This window comes from Prionailurus viverrinus, chromosome C2, assembly GCF_022837055.1.
Source record: "Prionailurus viverrinus isolate Anna chromosome C2, UM_Priviv_1.0, whole genome shotgun sequence".
NCBI lineage: Eukaryota > Metazoa > Chordata > Mammalia > Carnivora > Felidae > Prionailurus > Prionailurus viverrinus.
This window is the reverse complement of record NC_062569.1, coordinates 68,150,028-68,168,340: the sequence shown is the minus strand read 5'-3', so window position 1 is coordinate 68,168,340 and position 18,313 is coordinate 68,150,028. Positions and strand designations below refer to the sequence as shown.

At 35.3% G+C, this 18,313-nt stretch overlaps 1 protein-coding gene across 11 annotated transcripts in view; it reads right to left on the bottom strand.

The window, feature by feature from the left end:
* Window positions 1–18,313, bottom strand: part of NAALADL2 (N-acetylated alpha-linked acidic dipeptidase like 2) — a 1,352,594-nt gene that overhangs the window by 330,116 nt on the left and 1,004,165 nt on the right. For all 11 annotated transcript variants that reach the window (XM_047875457.1, XM_047875456.1, XM_047875458.1 and 8 more), the window contains one exon: window positions 688–780. In XM_047875457.1, coding sequence (XP_047731413.1) covers window positions 688–780 — 93 coding nt within the window. The remainder of the gene's footprint in view (window positions 1–687; window positions 781–18,313) is intronic.

Genomic DNA, 18,313 nt, shown 5'->3' with positions numbered 1-18,313 from the left:
CTTAATTAATATATGTACCAGTATGTTTTACTTTTTTAGCCTGCATAACATCATCTGAAGATGCCATAAGCATCCCAAAGACAGGCGGAAAATAATTTAAAATTTTACCAGGTGATCATTTTCATAAGCATCTTCAAAATCTAAAGCCATGTAAACATTAGGCAAAACTGTCAGTGGACCAAGGCTCATAGAAAATATAGTATAACACTGAAAGATCATATTTTGGAAATAAAAACTTTTATTTTTTAAAAAAGACATCATTAAAACTAAAATATTTTCTTTCTAAAGTAGTCTTTTCTTGATAAAAGTGAAAATTCCAGTGGTGTTACAGAGAAGAGCAATAAAAAAACAAAATAACCCAAAAAAACATTGGTTTTTTGTAGCTTTTCTTCATGAGGCACATGCCAATTTAATAAATCTAAACTCTGTTTTCTCATTTTGGGATTTTTCCCCTTACACTTCCTACTTTGATTTATTTTTGAAGAGAATGAGAAAGAGAATGAAGACCTACTTCTTCATTTCATATTGACTCACTCTTATAGTGGTGTGTGTGAACTAGTTACATCTAAAGTAGGTCATTTAATTATGCTATTACATTGTTATAGAGAATTTTCTTGTGATGGTTCATATAAAGTATAGATTATAAATAGATTATAAATATAGATATAAATACTTAGCCCTACTTACCTGGAGATGTCAAGCCCTTTAAATATCCAACAACATTAGTAACTGTTTTGAATTTGGTAACTGTCTGAATTTGCATGCTGACAATTCTCTGATCTGAAAAAAAAATTTAAGATATTTATTCTCCTATAATGTGTTATTTTTTCTTAAAAAGTCAAATTAATCTAATATCATTACAAACAATTGGATTTTTATAGATAACAAAAGTTACACTTTTTGACAAATATCTTCTCCATATTTTGTGTAGAATTTATTTTAGGTACTAGTTATACAATGATGACTAAGTTACAATTGCTGGCCTCACAGAATTTCAGAGCTATAAATAGACAATTCTAAACTTCACATTCAGAGCTACAGTGAGGTTCAACATGAGAGCACACAGAAGACCTCAGGGAGATGTGGAAAACTCCTATTTAAAAAAAGTATGTATTGGATAAAGATATTTCCAAAAAAATTTACGTACTTTTCTAGCTTCAGAAAAAAAACATGTAGAAGATAATGTAACCTTTACTGTATGACTCATTATTACATTATCCCATTGAAAACTAAAGTATTACAGAAATTAAAAGAATAGATTTCTAAAGCTATACATATTTCCACATATTTCAGTCTTCATTTTCATCTGTGTTGTTTTGTTTCTCACCTCCATTCTAAATCGCCACATATTGCTTTGCCTTTTTTGAGTTCTTGCATCTATGCTTGATATTCAAACATTTTGACAACAAATAAGGCAAAGACACCAATCAGGAGATACATTAGTCACAGTCCTAAAGCTGTCTTTGAAGACCTTTAGGGGTAACATAATTAATCCTGTATCTGATGGATCCCAAGAAGTCTGGAGGTAAGGGAGTTTCTAAGAGAGATTCAAGGGTAGCCAGGAGGTTCTGATGGGGGGGGGGGGGGGGCGACAATTAGAAAGTAGCTAATGCAAAGTGGCAGGTCTATACTGACAGACCTTCCAATATCACTTTTTTCTGCTAGGTAAAAATTGTTACAATAAATAAGTTTCTTCCTTCCTTGAATGTACCCTTTCTAACAACTTAAATGGGAAATCAGTATACTGGATTTGTTAATAGTATAACTAAAACAAAAGTAGAGATGCCCTGAGAGAATGCCTGAGCATCCCATATATGAGAAAAGGAAATCTGCTTAGAGCCCAAGTATTGTGGTTTTAATTTAGGTGCTATGCATTTTTGTTTGTTTTAAATTAATATAATTTGTTTCCTACAGCAGTTCCAGATTTACAGAAAAATCGATCAGAAAGTACCAAGTTCCCAAATATCCAGTGTCTTTCCCCTGACCCTATTATTAACATCTTTCATTAGTGTGATATATTCATTACCTTTGATGACCAATATTAATACATAATTATTAACTAAAATTCATAGTTTACATTAGGGTTCACCCTTTGTGTTATAAATACTATGTGTATTGAAAATGCATAACGCCATGTATCCAATACTACAGTATCATACAGAATAGTTTGACTGCCCTAACAATTTCCTGTGCTCTACCTTTTCATCCTTCCTCTACCCCCTCCTTATTGAACCCCTGGTAACCATTGATCTTTTAAATTTCTCCATACTGTTGTTTTTTTCCAGAACATCATACAGTTGGACTCATATGTTTGTTTTTAATGCTCTATTCTAAATTTGTTCCAAATAGTCCAATTAAGTAAACTTTATTATTATTATATGTTAAATGTTTATTTATTTTGAGAGAGAGAGAGAGAGAGAGAGAGAGAGAGAGAGAGCAGGGGCGAGGGGCAGAGAGAGAGAGAGAGAGGCAGAGAGAGAATCCCAAGCAGGCTCCATGCTGTCAGCACTGAGTCCTACACAGGGCTCAATCTCAGGAACAATGAGATTATGACCTAAAATCAAGAATTGAGCCATCCACATGTGCCCAGAGAAGTGAACTTTACATAAGAGAGTCGTTACTTTTTGTTTTTAAAAAATCTTTCCAATCTATTTCTTTAGCAACTTCTTACTACACCCATAGCCAGAAGCAAGGGAAACAAAAGCAAAAATGAACTATTGGGACTTCATCAAGGTAAGGAGCTTCTGCACAGTGAAGGCAATAATCAACAAAACTAAAAGGCAACCTATGGAATGGAAGACAATACTTGAAAATGACATATATGATAAAGGGTTAATACCCAAAATCTATAAAGAACTTACCAAATTCAACACCCAAAAAACAAATAACCCAATTAAGAATGGGCAGAAGACATGAATACACACTTTTCCAAAGAAAACATCCAGATGGCTAAAAGGCACATGAAAAGATGCTCAATATCACTCATCATCAGGGAAATACAAATCAAAATCACAATGAGATACCACCCCAGCCCTGTCAGAATGGCTAAAATTAACAACTAAGGAAATAACAGATGTTGGTGAGGATGTGGAGAAAGGGGAATTCTCTTGCACTATTAGCAGGAATGCAAACTGGTGCAATAACTCTAGAAAACTGTAAGGAGGTTTCTCAAAAAATTAAAAATAGAATTACTCTATGATCTAGCAATTGCACTACTAGGAATTTATCCAAAGGATATAAGATTGCTGATTCGAAGGGGCACATGTACCCCAATGTTTATAGCAGTGCTATCAACAATTGCCAAATTTTGGAAAGAACCCAAATATCCATCAACTGATGAATGGATTAAGAAAACTCCACGACAGAATACTACTCAGCCATGAAAAAGAATGAAAGCTTGCCATTTGCAAAAATGTGCATGGAACTGGAGAATATTATGCTAAGCAAAATAAGTCAAAGAAAGACAGACATCACATGATTTTACTCATATGTGGAGTTTGAGAAACTTAACAGATGATCATAGGGGAAGGGAAGGAAAAATAAGAAAAAACAGAGAGGGAGGCACGCCATAAGAGACTCAAATACAGAGAACAAACTTAGAGTTGATGGGGGTGGAGGGGTGGGGGAGATGGGGAAAATGGGTGATGGGCATTAAGGAGGGCACTTGTTGGGATGAGCACTGGGTGTTATATGTAAGTTATGAATCATTGGATTCTACTCTTGAGGCCAAGACTACACTGTATGTTAACTAAATTGAGAAATAAATAAATACATATACATACATATATATATATAAATTAAAAATTAAAAAAAGATGTTTACTATACCTTCCTCAAAAATTCTCTTTCAGATGAAAAAATATCACTTCTCTTTCTACTTTGCTAAGAGATTTTATCACAAGTAGATGTTAAATCATCTTTTGAGATAATTGTAAGCCTTTTCACTTTACAATGTTAAAAAATGCATATATTCCTGAAATAAGCTCTACTTGGTCATGATATGTTTTCTGTAATTGGTCACTAATATTTTTAGGATATTTCAATAAATATTTATAAGTTATTGGTTGACAATTTTACATACCTTTTGTCCTTATCTGATTTTGATATCTGGATTATACAACCTCACAAATATTTAGAGATATTTGCTTCTTTTTCTAGATTTTCTAAGAGTTTGTATGTAGCATGAGGATTTTCCATTTTACAAAGGAGTGCTAGGATTCATACATACACTGATCCTCATATTTTGTGTGCGGGATGGGGAACGAGGGTACATTCTCAATGTATATTTTCATTTCACTTAATATTTTCAAATAAATAATAATGGTTATAAATACATTATGATTTTTAACATTTTTATTTCTTCTAATTCACTTGGATTTAGTTGTTCATTCTATTCTTGTGCTTCTAAGAAAAAAGCACTGCCATACATCTGTTATTTTGTCCTCTTTTCTGTCATTAACTCACTTCTGTTTCTTATTTTTCCTTTATCAGTTTTGCTAGAAGTAGCTAATATATTAGTATTTTCAAAGAACGAGTTTTGGGATTTGTAGGTCCTCATTTTATATTTTTTCAACTTCAATATTAAGTTCTATGCTTACTATTACCTTTGTTCAATTCTACCTGGATGCCTTTAAGGCTACAGATTTTCTGTATAGATGTTGTAAATTAATTTTGATACAGTCTTATTATCCTACATTCTAAATTTTAAAATTTCTATTATCATTCTTTTCATAATATACATATTAGTTCAAATAATTTTTTAAATATCCAAATACAAGGTGTGTGTTACAGTTTTAATACTGATATCTAACTTAAATGTGGGCAGAAAACAAGCTTTATATGCTACTGGTATTTTGATGTTATGTGAGAATTGTTTTGTGACCCTTAGGGTATTGCATCTGATAAATACAGAATATACATTTTAATAAAATGTTCAATATAAAAATGGGCCTTTCTTGTTAATGACTGCAACATTTCCTATACATGTCAAATAGATCAAACTGGAAAACTGTGTAGCTATAGCCTTATAGAATTGTTGTATATATTTTCTGTTAATGATTGAGACATCTTAAAGTTTCTCATATGATTTGTATTTATTAATTATCCTGGTAATACTATCAAATTATTATTTGCATATTTTTAGCCCAGTTAGTTTCATGCATTCATGCATTTGGAGTTGCTGTATCTTTTGGATTTCTATACAGAATACATAGAACAATTATTCTTTACATCTTCTCTATCCCAAGTTTTTTCTAAAGTCTTCCTTCCCATTCCCCTCTGATATTAATATAATTACTCTATCTTTCTTTTGCTTAGTATTTCTCCAATACATATTTTCCCAGCATTGCATTTGCTTTTGCCAGGCATCCCAGGGGCATCTCTGGCTCGGGGACAATCTGTATGCAAATTTCTTGGCTTGGAGTTTCTGTACTACAATAGTAATGGAAATTCTGAGCTAGAGTTTTTGATTTCCAAAAACAGATTTTTTTTTTCATCCGGAGCTCAGATGAAGAAAGCTTTCCTCTACCAGTATGTGAATTCCTTTCTAGTCTTTCTACTACCATCCCACAGTGCTGCATTTATATAGGGATGCCAGTTAAAACCCCTTGCTCCCCATAGGCATATAACCATGTCTTCTGTCCTTGTGTGAATGCTGTATTCCCACTCTAACTCATCAGAACTTCCCAATACTAGGCAACCATAGCGTAAACTCTTTTGTTTATCTGATTTTCATTCCATCTTTATCTTTTTATCTTCCATCTTTAAATATTTTATCCTGCCTTCTGCACATCCTAAAGTCTACAATTCCTATTTAGAAGAAACACAGCGGCCTGAGAAAGTGAAGACAATCTTTTGCTCTGAGAAGAATGCTGTATTTGCACTGGATCCTTCTAACCAAGAGCAAGACCTTCTTATGTATCACTGAGCAAGGGCCAGACCAAAATAATGATATGTAATACAGCAAAAATCACCTTTTCATCTATTTATTTGCATCCCCATACATGACACTGTTCCTAATACATACTGTTTTATAATATTCCATATCCATGTCTGAAAACAAATATGCATAGAGTCTGCTTCCCTTCACCGGAAGCAGCACCATGATCCCACTTTCAATTTTAACAATGAATGTCAGCAAAACTTTGGATAAACTCTTATGATGCATCTACTGCTGTTGGCATTACTAGTTTAAACAACTCATTGGTAAGGCAATATTACTCTTCATAACAATAAAAATAGCAATCTTGCAAGTTGGAATTTATTTTATAAGAATTATTGAACTCTTCCCAGTATAATCTATAATAGCAATTACAGAAAACAGCATAAATATCCCAAATAAGGAGATGACTTAGAAAATTGTGACAAAATGTGCCTGTTAAAATGTGAAAATAATATGTAGAATCATGGATATGCTATAATGAAAACAATAGAATATTAAGAGATATAGAAAATGACTGAACTTAGGTAAAAATGTGTGTGTTTACAGGCAAAATATTTAAGAAGATAGATTAATAAATGAAACAAAATTTGGGTTAGGAAGGCCTCCCCGGGTCTGCTGGGGTGAAATACTATTGTTAAAGAGCTTGAACAAATCTGAACCCTTGGACATTTATTCTTTTACTCCAACTCCCAAGGGGGGATGGGACTTACAACCTAAGGAGACCATCTCCTATTGCTCTGCTTTATAACACCAAATCCCTGAAAACTGAGGCTGCCTGGGGGAACTGGCAGAACATTAAAGAGGTTTAGAATAGTTCCATATTATCTGAAGACATGTTGACTCTCATTATGGAAGCCCAAAAAGATATACATTGGAGTCTCACTTGAGCTCTGTCTTCCCATAAGTCATAAGAAGGGTAGCTAATACCTCCAGAGTAACATAAACCCCCAGCCTAAAGTATCTAGATATCCGGTTGTGAGGTCCACAGCCACACAAAAGAAACTTAACACAATGAACAGATACACTACCCAAAGTAAACATATTGCAACACACAATATATGAATTTAAAAATAAGTATTATAATTAAACACAAAACATAAGGTGATGCATTAGCAATGAGAAATAACCAGAAAACATTTTTAAAAAGACATAACAGGTAAGGAAATAGAAAAATTGAAAGAAATATGACAATAGATAGGATGAGTAGAGATAATAAGTAATAGATAGCTATAACTGAAATTGAATTTGAGAGCTATATCAGATTGAGCAATTTTCCAGAAACAACAGAAAAGGGTAGAGAGAAAATCTGAAATTACAATTAAAATTCATGGTGGACAGTAATAGGAGTTCTAAAAAGGATACTAGAAAGAAGAAGAAGAAGAAATGGAAGAGAGAAAATATTTAAAGAAAAAATATTTTTCCAGAAAAAAAGGAAAAACACATTATATATTTTATACAGTAAAGTGTAAAAGCATGAAAGACATAGAGAAAAAATTTTAAAGTTCTCAGAGTGAAAAGCAGGTAACTCACAAAATAAGAAAGAAAGAATCAGATTGATATCAAGCTTTTCAAAAACAATATGATACCAAAAGCCCATAAATTAATGTTGTTAAAGAAATTTTAAAAATAGCAAGAGAAACTTTGAACCTAGAATGTTTGGTAACAGGAAAGTGAGGGCAACTAAGGTGTCCATCCCTGGAGTAACGGATATATCAAGTGTAGTAAAGCTACTCTTTTCAATATCATATAGCATCTAGAAGCAATGTGGTAAATGTACCTAGGACAGCATGGATAGATATTAACCACAGAGTGATACATGAAAAAAAAATAAATAAGAGAATTAAAAAAACTATATTGCTCAATAATATTATACAATTAAATGTTTATATATTCAAGAACTAAGTACATTTTCTTGTTTTCTCCTTCACTTCCTTTCTATTCCTGAATGATTCAGTCCTAAGGCCATTAGGTGAAGTTGGCCAAGGTTATCACCTCTGACAGTGGCAGTAGAAGATGATGGCACTGTGGCCCTGAGCAAGGGGTTGAAGATCATGTGAGTTAAGGAAAGCATCTAAATGGGTTGGGGTGGTCCATCACGGGGTGTCAGGGCCCACTGTGTGTGTGTGTGTGTGTGTGTGTGTGTGTGTGTGTGAGAGAGAGAGAGAGAGAGAGAGAGAGAGAAAGAAAGAGAGAAAGAGAGAGAGAGCACCTGGAAATGGGGAGGAATGCAACTGTCAGAGGGAATACTGCAATAAGAGAAATCAATGCTGCAGACTGAGAAGGGCATCCCCGTTTAAGGACTGAACAACACACAGTGTTAGGGGCTGAAAAGGGTAAGGAAGTTAACTGCATTGGGAGTGGGGGACAGGCATAGCATTTGATATAGGGTGAATAGTCCATATGGGGCTGTGCCTGACTTGATTGTCAGAGCCGTTATGGAGTGAGAAAGGCATTATTTTTTTTTAGTGTTTATTTCTTTATTTTGAGAGAGACTGCATGCATGAACAAAGGAGGGGCAGAGAGAGAGAGGAAAAGACAGAATCCCAAGCAGGCTCCACACTGTCAACACGGAACCTGATGATGATGTGGGGCCCAATCCCATGAACCATGAGATCATGACCTGAGTGGAAATCAAGAGAAAGACGCTCAACTGACTGAGCCATCCAGGTACCCCAAGAAAGGCATTCTTATGGAGGAAATAGTAAGGACATCAGTTGGTTATACACAACAGAACTAATTAACCCATGTAATATTTAAGATAATGAGAAGCAGATTTCTCACTATGAATTGATTTGCAAACATGGAAGGAGAAAAAACTAGGTCTTGATATGTCCTTTTGGTTTTCTAGATATATATACACAGATATAAAATAAATTTAGATCTAATCTATTTGAACATATATATTCATACATATTTATGTTAAAGTATATTTCCCTAGTTTTGTTTACTAAGAGGTACTGAGGAAAAGTAACACTCCAATAGCAACGTGCCCATCTAGAATCCACATCTTGTTTTCTAGATAACATTCTCTACTCAAAGGAACTAGGACTCTTTGGAGAAATGGCTGATAACAGTGTTGGGACTGGGAAGTACCAAATGATTTGGTAGATCAAATTTTTGCTGTATAAAAAAACTAAGGAAATTCTCAAAAAAAAAAATAATGAGAATATGCCAACAGAGAGAAGCCTAGGTTGAAGGTGCTATTTTGGGCTGAACTGGGACAATTTGAGCATCAAAATATACACAGTACTGGATTATAACCCACTGAATAAATTAGGGATATAAATCCATTTATATATAGATACTATATATATATACACTACATATATAAATTGGTACTATATATATATTTAATACTATATATATACATAAAAATGCTGATACTATTGATACTATATCTATAAATAAACACACAAATAGGAAAAAGAAAGCTCTTCTTTACAGTAGAATGTCAATTAATAAAAGTAGAGGGATGATGAACTTGGAAGGCCACCACCATTGGCATTATCTTTGTAATGACTAATTGGGAAACAAGCATGACTTCAAGTGAATATTAATTGTAAAGAGAAAAATAAAAAAATAGTAATTTCGATGAGGAGTCCTCACAGACACTTCCTTCATCAAATCATCAAAGTTAGCGTTACCAATGATGGGACAGACTGATATCAGTAACTGGAAAAACAGTTTCACTCTGTAATATCGCTGCCAAATGTGCAGAGGCTTCAATTATTCAGGAGAAAACATCAGATAAACCCAGACTTGGGGAACATTCTGCAGATACTGGCATATAAGCTTTAAAGGTGGTAAAGCAATGAAAGTCAAGCAATGACTGAGACTGTTCCAGGTGGAAGGAAACGGGAAACTTGATAACTCACAACACATAACCCTAGTTTAGATCTATTTGATATTTAGGACATTACCGAAACAACTGGCAAATCTGTATGGAGGTTTTGGAGTGCCTGGTAGTAATGTATCAATGTTTCATTCCTGATTGTGATGGTTCTGCTGTTTGTGTAGGAGAATACCACTGTGGGAGAATTCAGATGTGATGGTTCAGCATGTCTGAGGCTTTTTCTTGGGTATTTGAGGGAAAAAATATTGTTTATACCATTCGTGAAACTCTTCTGTAAGTTTGCATTTATTGCAAGATTGAAAAATACTTTTGAAATTAGAAAATCCTGGATAACATTTAGGTGCACTTTATTATTTAAAAAGTCAATGCGTGTGTAAGTATGTATGTATTGCTACTTTAAGATAACATTTCCAGCTCACATTTGCCAAATGTTTTCTGTCTTTCATGCTTCAAAGTTTGATGGCAGCTTTAAATTTGATGTGTGAAGTTCAAAAGATTTCAAGATGACAAAAATGTGTTCCACTCAGAGAGCATTTGTATTCAAATAGGGTGAGGAGTGTCAGAGCTGAGACATAAAAGTAGTTGCCTCTCTCTAGTCCTTAATTTCATCATGTGCAGAGAAAAAAAATATCTGCTACAGAAATTATTTTCCAGTAATAATTCTGTCTCGCATTTTTGTTGCTAAGACTCGACTAGTTCTGAGTCTTTTTCAACACAGCTAATTAAGTTCTTCTCCACCTGCACTGTGAGTAAGCATGCCCCTTACTTACAAATCCCAAGCTCATTTGCAGAGAATTGAGGACTAAAAACTGCATCTAACTCTGAGTCCTAATTCCAATAAATAAGCTTTTATTGGTTTCTTAACCATAGTTCTTCCTAGGATTCCTAATTTTAGCGATTTTTCTCATTCTATGTACCTGACTCTCTTTTTAGCTACCTGACTCTAGAAAAGAACTTCTAGGATGTGTATTATTTCCTTCCTTTAATTTTTGTAAACATTTATTTATTTATTTGAGAGACAGAGACAGAGTGCGAGTGGGAGAGGGGCAGAGAGAAAGGGAGACACAGAATCTGAAGCAGGCTCCAGGCTCTGAGCTGTCAGTACAGAGCTCTTTGAGTGCCTGGAACCCATGAACTGTGAGATCATGACTTGAGCCATATTTAGATGCTTAACCTACTGAACCATCCGGCACCCCTGTTTTCTTTATTTTTCAATTTCCCTTCACCCTAGGGACTGGAATATACTCTAGAATCACACTTTTGATGATTGGGACTTTATAAACTGCTAGCATCTTTCCTAAATGCCAACTGCTTCCCTAAATATCTGATCATAAACTGCTTCTGGATTCTAAGCCATCACAGCTTTTATTTTTCCATGTGAGGGCTCCATTTTTCCAGGTGAGATCTCCATATTGCCAAATGTTTTTCTGAACCAATATATTGATTGACATCATATGCTCTAGATCAAGGGTCTTATTCAAAATACTTATCAACTGATATGCCATAAATGCTGACCAATCAGAATGCACTGGTAGCAAATAATTGAAATGCCCACACCAATGGATACAAACTGATATCATCAGACCTGCACCAGATATTATGTTCTTCTTGTCACGTTATAATTTTCTCAGGAGCTCCATTTCAGTCTATCCTTCAGGGAACATCATTTCACACAACAGTTCTACACAAGAATTTATACAATTTCTAATTCTAAGACCCAGCTAGGTCCACTATGTTGCATCGCACCTGATGTGATATGTTGTCTAACCATATTCTGGATATTGATAATAACACCAGCTAAAAAAAAATGTTGGGGCGCCTGGATGGCTCAGTCGGTTAAGAGTCCGACTCTTGGTTTCGGCTCAGGTCATGATCTCACAGTGTGTGAGTTCGAGCCCTGCGACAGGCTCTGTGCTGACAGCACAGAGCCTGCTTGGGATTCTCTCTCTCTCCCTCTCTCTGCCCCTCCCCCACTCACTCTCTCTGTCTCTCTCTCAAAAATAAATAAATAAAACTTAAAAAAAAATGTCCTCTAAGAATGTTATCCACGGGGGCAGCTCGGTGGCTTAGTTGGTTAAGCATCCAATTTCAGCCCAGGTCATGATCTCACAGTCCTTGAGTTCCAGCCTTGTGTTGACAGCTCAGAGCCTGGAGCCTGCTTCAGATTCTGTGTGTGTCTCTCTCTCTGCCCCTTTCCTGCTGGCACTCTGTCTCTCAAAAATAAATAAACATTTAAAAAACTTTTAATTAAAAAGAAGAATTTTATCCAATAATTACACTAATGAGTTTTCTAATAGAAACCTTAATAATTACTTTCAAGTTTATTGAAAATAAAAAGGACAGAGGAACTAGTTTTTTTAAATTTGTATTTAAATGTTACTTAGTTAACATAGTGCAATACTGATTTTAGGAGTACAACTCAGTGATTCATCACTTACATATAACACCCAGTGATCATCACAAGTGTCTTTTCTTTTTTTTTTAATTTTGAGAGAGAGAGAGAGAGAGAGAGAGAGAGAGAGAGAGAGAGAGAGAGAAGCAGACAGGGGCAGAGAGAGAGAGAAAATCCTAAGTAGGTACCACACTTAGTGCAGAGCCAGACACAGGGCTTGATCCCACAACCCTGGGATGATGACCTGAGCCAAAATTAAAAGTTGGATTTTTAAAAATTAATTAATTTATTTTGAGTGACAGAGATAGAGACAGAAGAGAGGGAGAGAGAGAGAGAGAGAGAGAGAGAATCCCAAGCAGGCTCCACACTATCAGCGCTGAGCCCTATACAGGGCTTGAACTCACGAACTGTGAGATTGCGAACTGAGCCAAAATCAAGAGCCTTAACTAACTGAGACACCCAGGTGCCCCTCTATTTTTAGTTTTTTGAGAAACCTCCATATTGTTCTCCAGAGTGGCTGCACCAGTTTGCATTCCTGCCAATAGTGCAAAGGGGTTCCCCTTTCTCCACATCCTCACCAACATCTTTTGTTTCTTGTGTTGCTAATTTTAGCCATTCTGACAGGGGTGAGGTGGTATCTCATTGTGGTTTTGATTTGTATTTCCCTGATGATGAATGATATTGAGCATCTTTTCATGTGTCTGTTAGCTATCTGATGTCTTCTTTGGAAAAATGTCTATTCATGTCTTCTGTCCATTTCTTAATTGGGTTATTTGTTTATTGGGTATTGAGTTTCTTAGGTTATTTATAGATTTTGGATACTAACCCTTTACCAGATATGTCATTTGCAAATATCTTCCCCCATTCCATAGGTTGCCTTTTAGTTTTGTTGGTTGTTTCCTTTGCTGTGCAGAAGCTTCTTATCTTGATGAGGTCCCAATAGTTCATTTTTGCTTTTGTTTCACTTGCTTCTGCCAATATGTGTAGTAAGAAGTTGCTACAGCTGAGGTCAAAGAGTTTGCTGCCTGTGTTCTCTTGTAGTATTTTGATGGTTTCCTGTCTCATGTTAGGTCTTTTATCCATTTTGAATTTATTTTTGTGTATGGTATATGGTTCTCCATCCCCTCACTTTCAATCTTCAGGTGTCTTTAGGTCTAAAATGAGTCTCTTTGTAGGCAGCACATAGATGGATCTAGTTTTTTTTTTTTCCATTCTGATACCACATGTCTTTTTTTTTTTTTACATTTATTTATTTTTGAGAGACAGAGACAGAGCATAAGGGAGAGGCAGAGACAGAGAGAGACAGAATCAGAAGCAGGCTCCAGGCTCTGAGCTGTCAGCACAGAGCCCGACGCGGGGCTCGAACCCACGAACCGTGAGATCATGACCTGAGCCAAAGTCGGACGCTCAACCGACTGAGCCACCCAGGCACCCCATCTTTTGATTGGAACATAGTACATGTACATTCATAGTGATTATTGAAAGAGATAAATTTAGTGCCTTTGTGTTACTCATAGAGTTCATGTTTCTCATGATGCTCTCTGGTTCTTTCCAGTCTTTGTTGCTTTTGGTCTTTTTTCTTTTTTTCTTTTCTCCACTCAAAGAGTCCCCCTTAAATTTTTTTGCAGGGCTGGTTTAATGGTCACCAAGTCCTTTAGTTTTTGTTTGTCTGGGAAACTCTATCTCTCCTTCTATTCTGAATGACAGCCCTGATGGATAATTCTCGGCTGCATAATTTTCCCATTCAGCACATTGAACATGTCCTGTCACACCTTTCTGGCCTCCCAAGTTTCTGTTGACAGATCTATTACAAATCTGATCTATCTTCCCTTGCAGGTTTTTTCCCTTGCTGATTTCAGGATTCTTTCCTTGTCTGTGTATTTTGTGAATTTGACTATGATATGCCTTGGTAATGGTTAGATTTTGTTGAATTTAATGGGAGTTCTCTGTAATTTTTGGATTTTGGTGTCTCTTTCCTTCCCCAGATTAGGGAAGTATTCAAATAAACCTGCCTCTTTTTCTCTCTCTTCATCCTCTGGGATTCCTATGTTAAGAATGTTATTACATTTCAGTAAGTTATTGAGTTCCTTAGGTCTACCTATGTGAACCATTATGTTTTTTTCCCTCTTCTTTTCAGCTTCATTATTTTCCATAATATATCATCGATTCACCCCTCTGCTTTGTTCATCATCATTCTTATGGCATCCATTTGGGTTTGCATCTCATTACAGCATTTTAAATTTCATCCTGACTAGATTTTAGTTCTTTTATCTCTGCTGCAAGGGATTCTCTAGTGTCTTCTATGCTTTTTCAAGCCCAGCTAGTATCCTTATAATCACTGTTTTAAATTCTAGTCCAGACATCTTACTTAAATCCATATTGTGAAATCCCTGGCCATGAGTTCTACTTCCTGTTCTTTCTTTTGGGGTGAATTTCTCTGTCTCAACATTTTGTCCAGAAAAAAAAAGAAAAAAATAAAAAAAAAGAAGAGAACAAACAAACAAACAAACAAACAAAACCTAGATCCTGGGCGTGTTTTGGTCTGCTTGTTAAAGAATCTTCCAAAAGGTTGTTACTTTTCTACTTGTAGACTAGCAGTTTTTGTTCTCTCAGACCTCTGATTGATATATTGGGTATTCAGAATGATTTGATAACTACCTAACTGTGTTTGATGAATGAGACATGTTTAGCGCCCCCTACTCCTCCACCATGTTAATGCCTCCTCCCGACAGAGGAACTAATTAAATAAAATCACAAAGAAGCATCCCACAAATCTAGAATGTAGGGCACATTCATGACAACAGATTTGATCCTATAGATCCCAGTGTTAACAGAAGAAAATGAGGATCATGCTAGATTAGAAGGGAAACAACTTATAGGCCTGGATTGGATCTTGGTTTCGATAAACCCATTGTAAAAGATTGGGATGATTGGTGAAATTTAATATAGTCTGTTTATAGTCATGAAAAAGTGGAGACCCTTAATTAGATAAACATTTTAAAATATTATGTATAGTATGATCTCCTTTTGGTAAAAAAACAAAACAAACAAAAAAGAAAACAAAACCTCTAAATGCATGTATATAAATCTAGAAGGATTTATAGGAAGCATTGTTAGTGATAATTACTGGGTGCTAGGAGTGCGTTCTGGACTCAACTGTTTCTCTTCAAAATTCATATGCTGAAGTCCTAATCCCCAGTTTAGCTGTATTTGGAGATATGGCCTATAAGGAGATAATTAAAGTTAAATGAGGTCTTAAGGGTGGGAATTTAATCTGATAGGGCTAATGTCTTTATGAAAAGACAACAAAAACACCACAGGTTTCTCACTCTTTGTGAGTGCACAGAGAAAAGGCCATGTGAGGACACAGAGAGAAGGCAGCTGTCTGCAAGCCAGGAAAAGAGCTCTTATCAGAAACCAAATTTTCTGGCACCATAAGCTTGGAGTTCCCAGCCTTGAGAACTGTGAGAAAAATAAATGTCTGTTGTTTAAACTACAGTCTGTGGTACCTTGTTATGGAAGCCCAGCATGACTAATATAGAACGTGCTGATTTGCTTTCCTATTTTTGCTCATCTTTCTTTTCTAATTCTTAGTAAACATTAACTGCTCTCATAATAATAGAAATTTAATTAATTTATTTTAATGTTTATTTATTTTTGAGAGAGAGACAGAGCATGAGCAGGGGAGGGGCAGAGAGAAAGGGAGGAGACACAGAATCTGAAGCAGACTCCAGGGTCTGAGCTGTCAGCACAGAGCCCAAAATGGGCCTCAAACCCATGAACCACAAGATCATGACCTGAGCTGCAGCCAGAAGCTCAACCGACTGAGCCACCCAGGTGCCCCAGAAATTAAATTACAGAGAAAAGTAAAATCTGTTTTAGTAGTGTAAAATTTTGGTTCTGAAAAATTTGAGACTCACATACAAACACTGAATGAAAACTGTTCGCTTTCACCACATACTTTTCATCACCCTTTCACCACATACTTTTCAGCTTAATAGCTATCCCTGAGTCTCTCTGTCTCTCTGTCTCTGTCTCTGTCTCCTGTCTCTCTCTCTCTCTCTCTCCCCCTTACACACACACACACACACACACACACACACACACACACACATGCATCCATGTGTGCATGTATTCTTATGAACTTGCATACATTTGGAAAAAATATTTAAGGTTTAAAATTATTATTTCTAATTAGTAAAATTATCTAAATATGAAGATGTTTTAAAGACTCTGACCCCAGAAAAAATAACTTTTCTTCTTCGTATCCCTTATACACGTGAAAATTAATAGATTTTCTGTACCTTTCTACCAAACCATTCTACAAATCATAAGTTATCAAATCAGTTATTAGACTAATCATCTGCAACACCAGCTATACTGCATATTTTCCACATTTCCATCCAGAGCTATTTTCACCCTTCACCTTGCTCTGTGCCCAAAAAAGGTAACCTCTACAGAGAACATCTACCTAACTCCTCTATTCTTGGCTTCAGGTTGGGTTTAGCTAATAGAAGACATCAACAAGTGATCAGCAGGTTGGATAAGAGAAAGATTAAGAGTATTTATATTCCATCACCCTCCCTGACTGGTCACTTACAGGCAGAATGACTGAATTCCTCCACTGAAAGCCTCAGCTCCTGTCAGCCTGCCTCTCCTACTTCTTGAGAACCTGCCATTTCCTGTTTGTTCTACTCTCCCTTCTTGCTGCCTTTAGGTTTGCAAGTAGTATCAATTATTAACCTTGGGGTGGTTCATCATCCCTTTTCTATTTCCCTTTACTTACCCACACTTGTGCATAGGCCTGAGGCTAAACTCCCTTGAAGTGCAAATTTTTAGTGTGTGTGTCATTATTTCCTGATGGCAACCTGGTTTATACATTGTATTCCCTGAGTCATCCATATGTGTTGCCAGGGAATGAATAAATGGAGAGGAGGAGAAGAATTCCTATTATCGTAATAAGGTGGGTTAGGATATTAAGACCAACTTTCTCATTGAAAATAATTTACAATGCTAAATAAAATGCAAAATGAATCTTGTTAACAATATCAGAGAACTAGAAACTAAGGAATTACTAGGTCAAAAGTTAAGATGTGGTGGGAACCTAGAGAAGTAAAACAATAAAACTGCTTTCAACTCAAGGGAATTTAGGGAACCTGGAGAATGTTAATCTTGATGGCCTTAAGAGATGCAAAGATTAGAAGAAAAAGCCCTGGACCTGCCCAACTTGGAGAGAAAATAGTTCCAAAAAGAGATTATTCCTCCATAAATAGGATTCCTAAATGATTGCATTCCCCACTCCCATCCAAGAGACAGCAAAGAAAGTTACCTGGTATGGAACAGAACAGGAAAAGGAATCTTTAAAGGCTATAATTCTAGGGTAACTCTACAAGAATACAAAAAGTATTTATAATTTCCAAAAATAGTAAAGGGAAAAATATAATGACAAAAATAATCTAAATCTAAAGAAAGAAATAAAACAAAAGAAAAACATAATATGTGGTGTAAACAAGAAGCCTAAATTAAGATAAAAATATATAAGCATAAATACATTAATATTCACATTACATATAATGAACTAGATGTTTCAGCTAAAGGTAATCAAATTATATTTAAAAATACAAATTAGTTGTGGGGTGCCTGGCTGGCTCAATTGGTAGATCTTGATCTCAGGGGCATGAGATTGAGCCCCATGTTGGGAGTAAAGTTTCTTAAAAAAATCCAAATTGATTTTTATTAAGAAGAGATGGTAAAAGAGAAATATATAAAAAGATGGATAGTAAAAAAAGATACAGCATAAAGACACTAACTAAAAAAAAGGGTAGTGAGGATAAATTAGTATCAGGCCAAATCAAATTTAAGACAAGCATTATAAACATGAAGAAGATCACTTCATCTGATAAGTGTTTCAACTAAGCAGGAAGAGATGATGTATTTGAATTTATAAACATCTAAGAAATGACCTTAAAATATATTAATCAAAAACTGACAACTATAAGATAAAAATAGACAAATCTATACACAAAGTGGGAGATTTTAACACTAATAATAAGATGTAGAATATTTGGTTATGGTACCTGGTTTAAGTGGAAATATGTAAAACTCTACACTTGACAACTACACGGTAC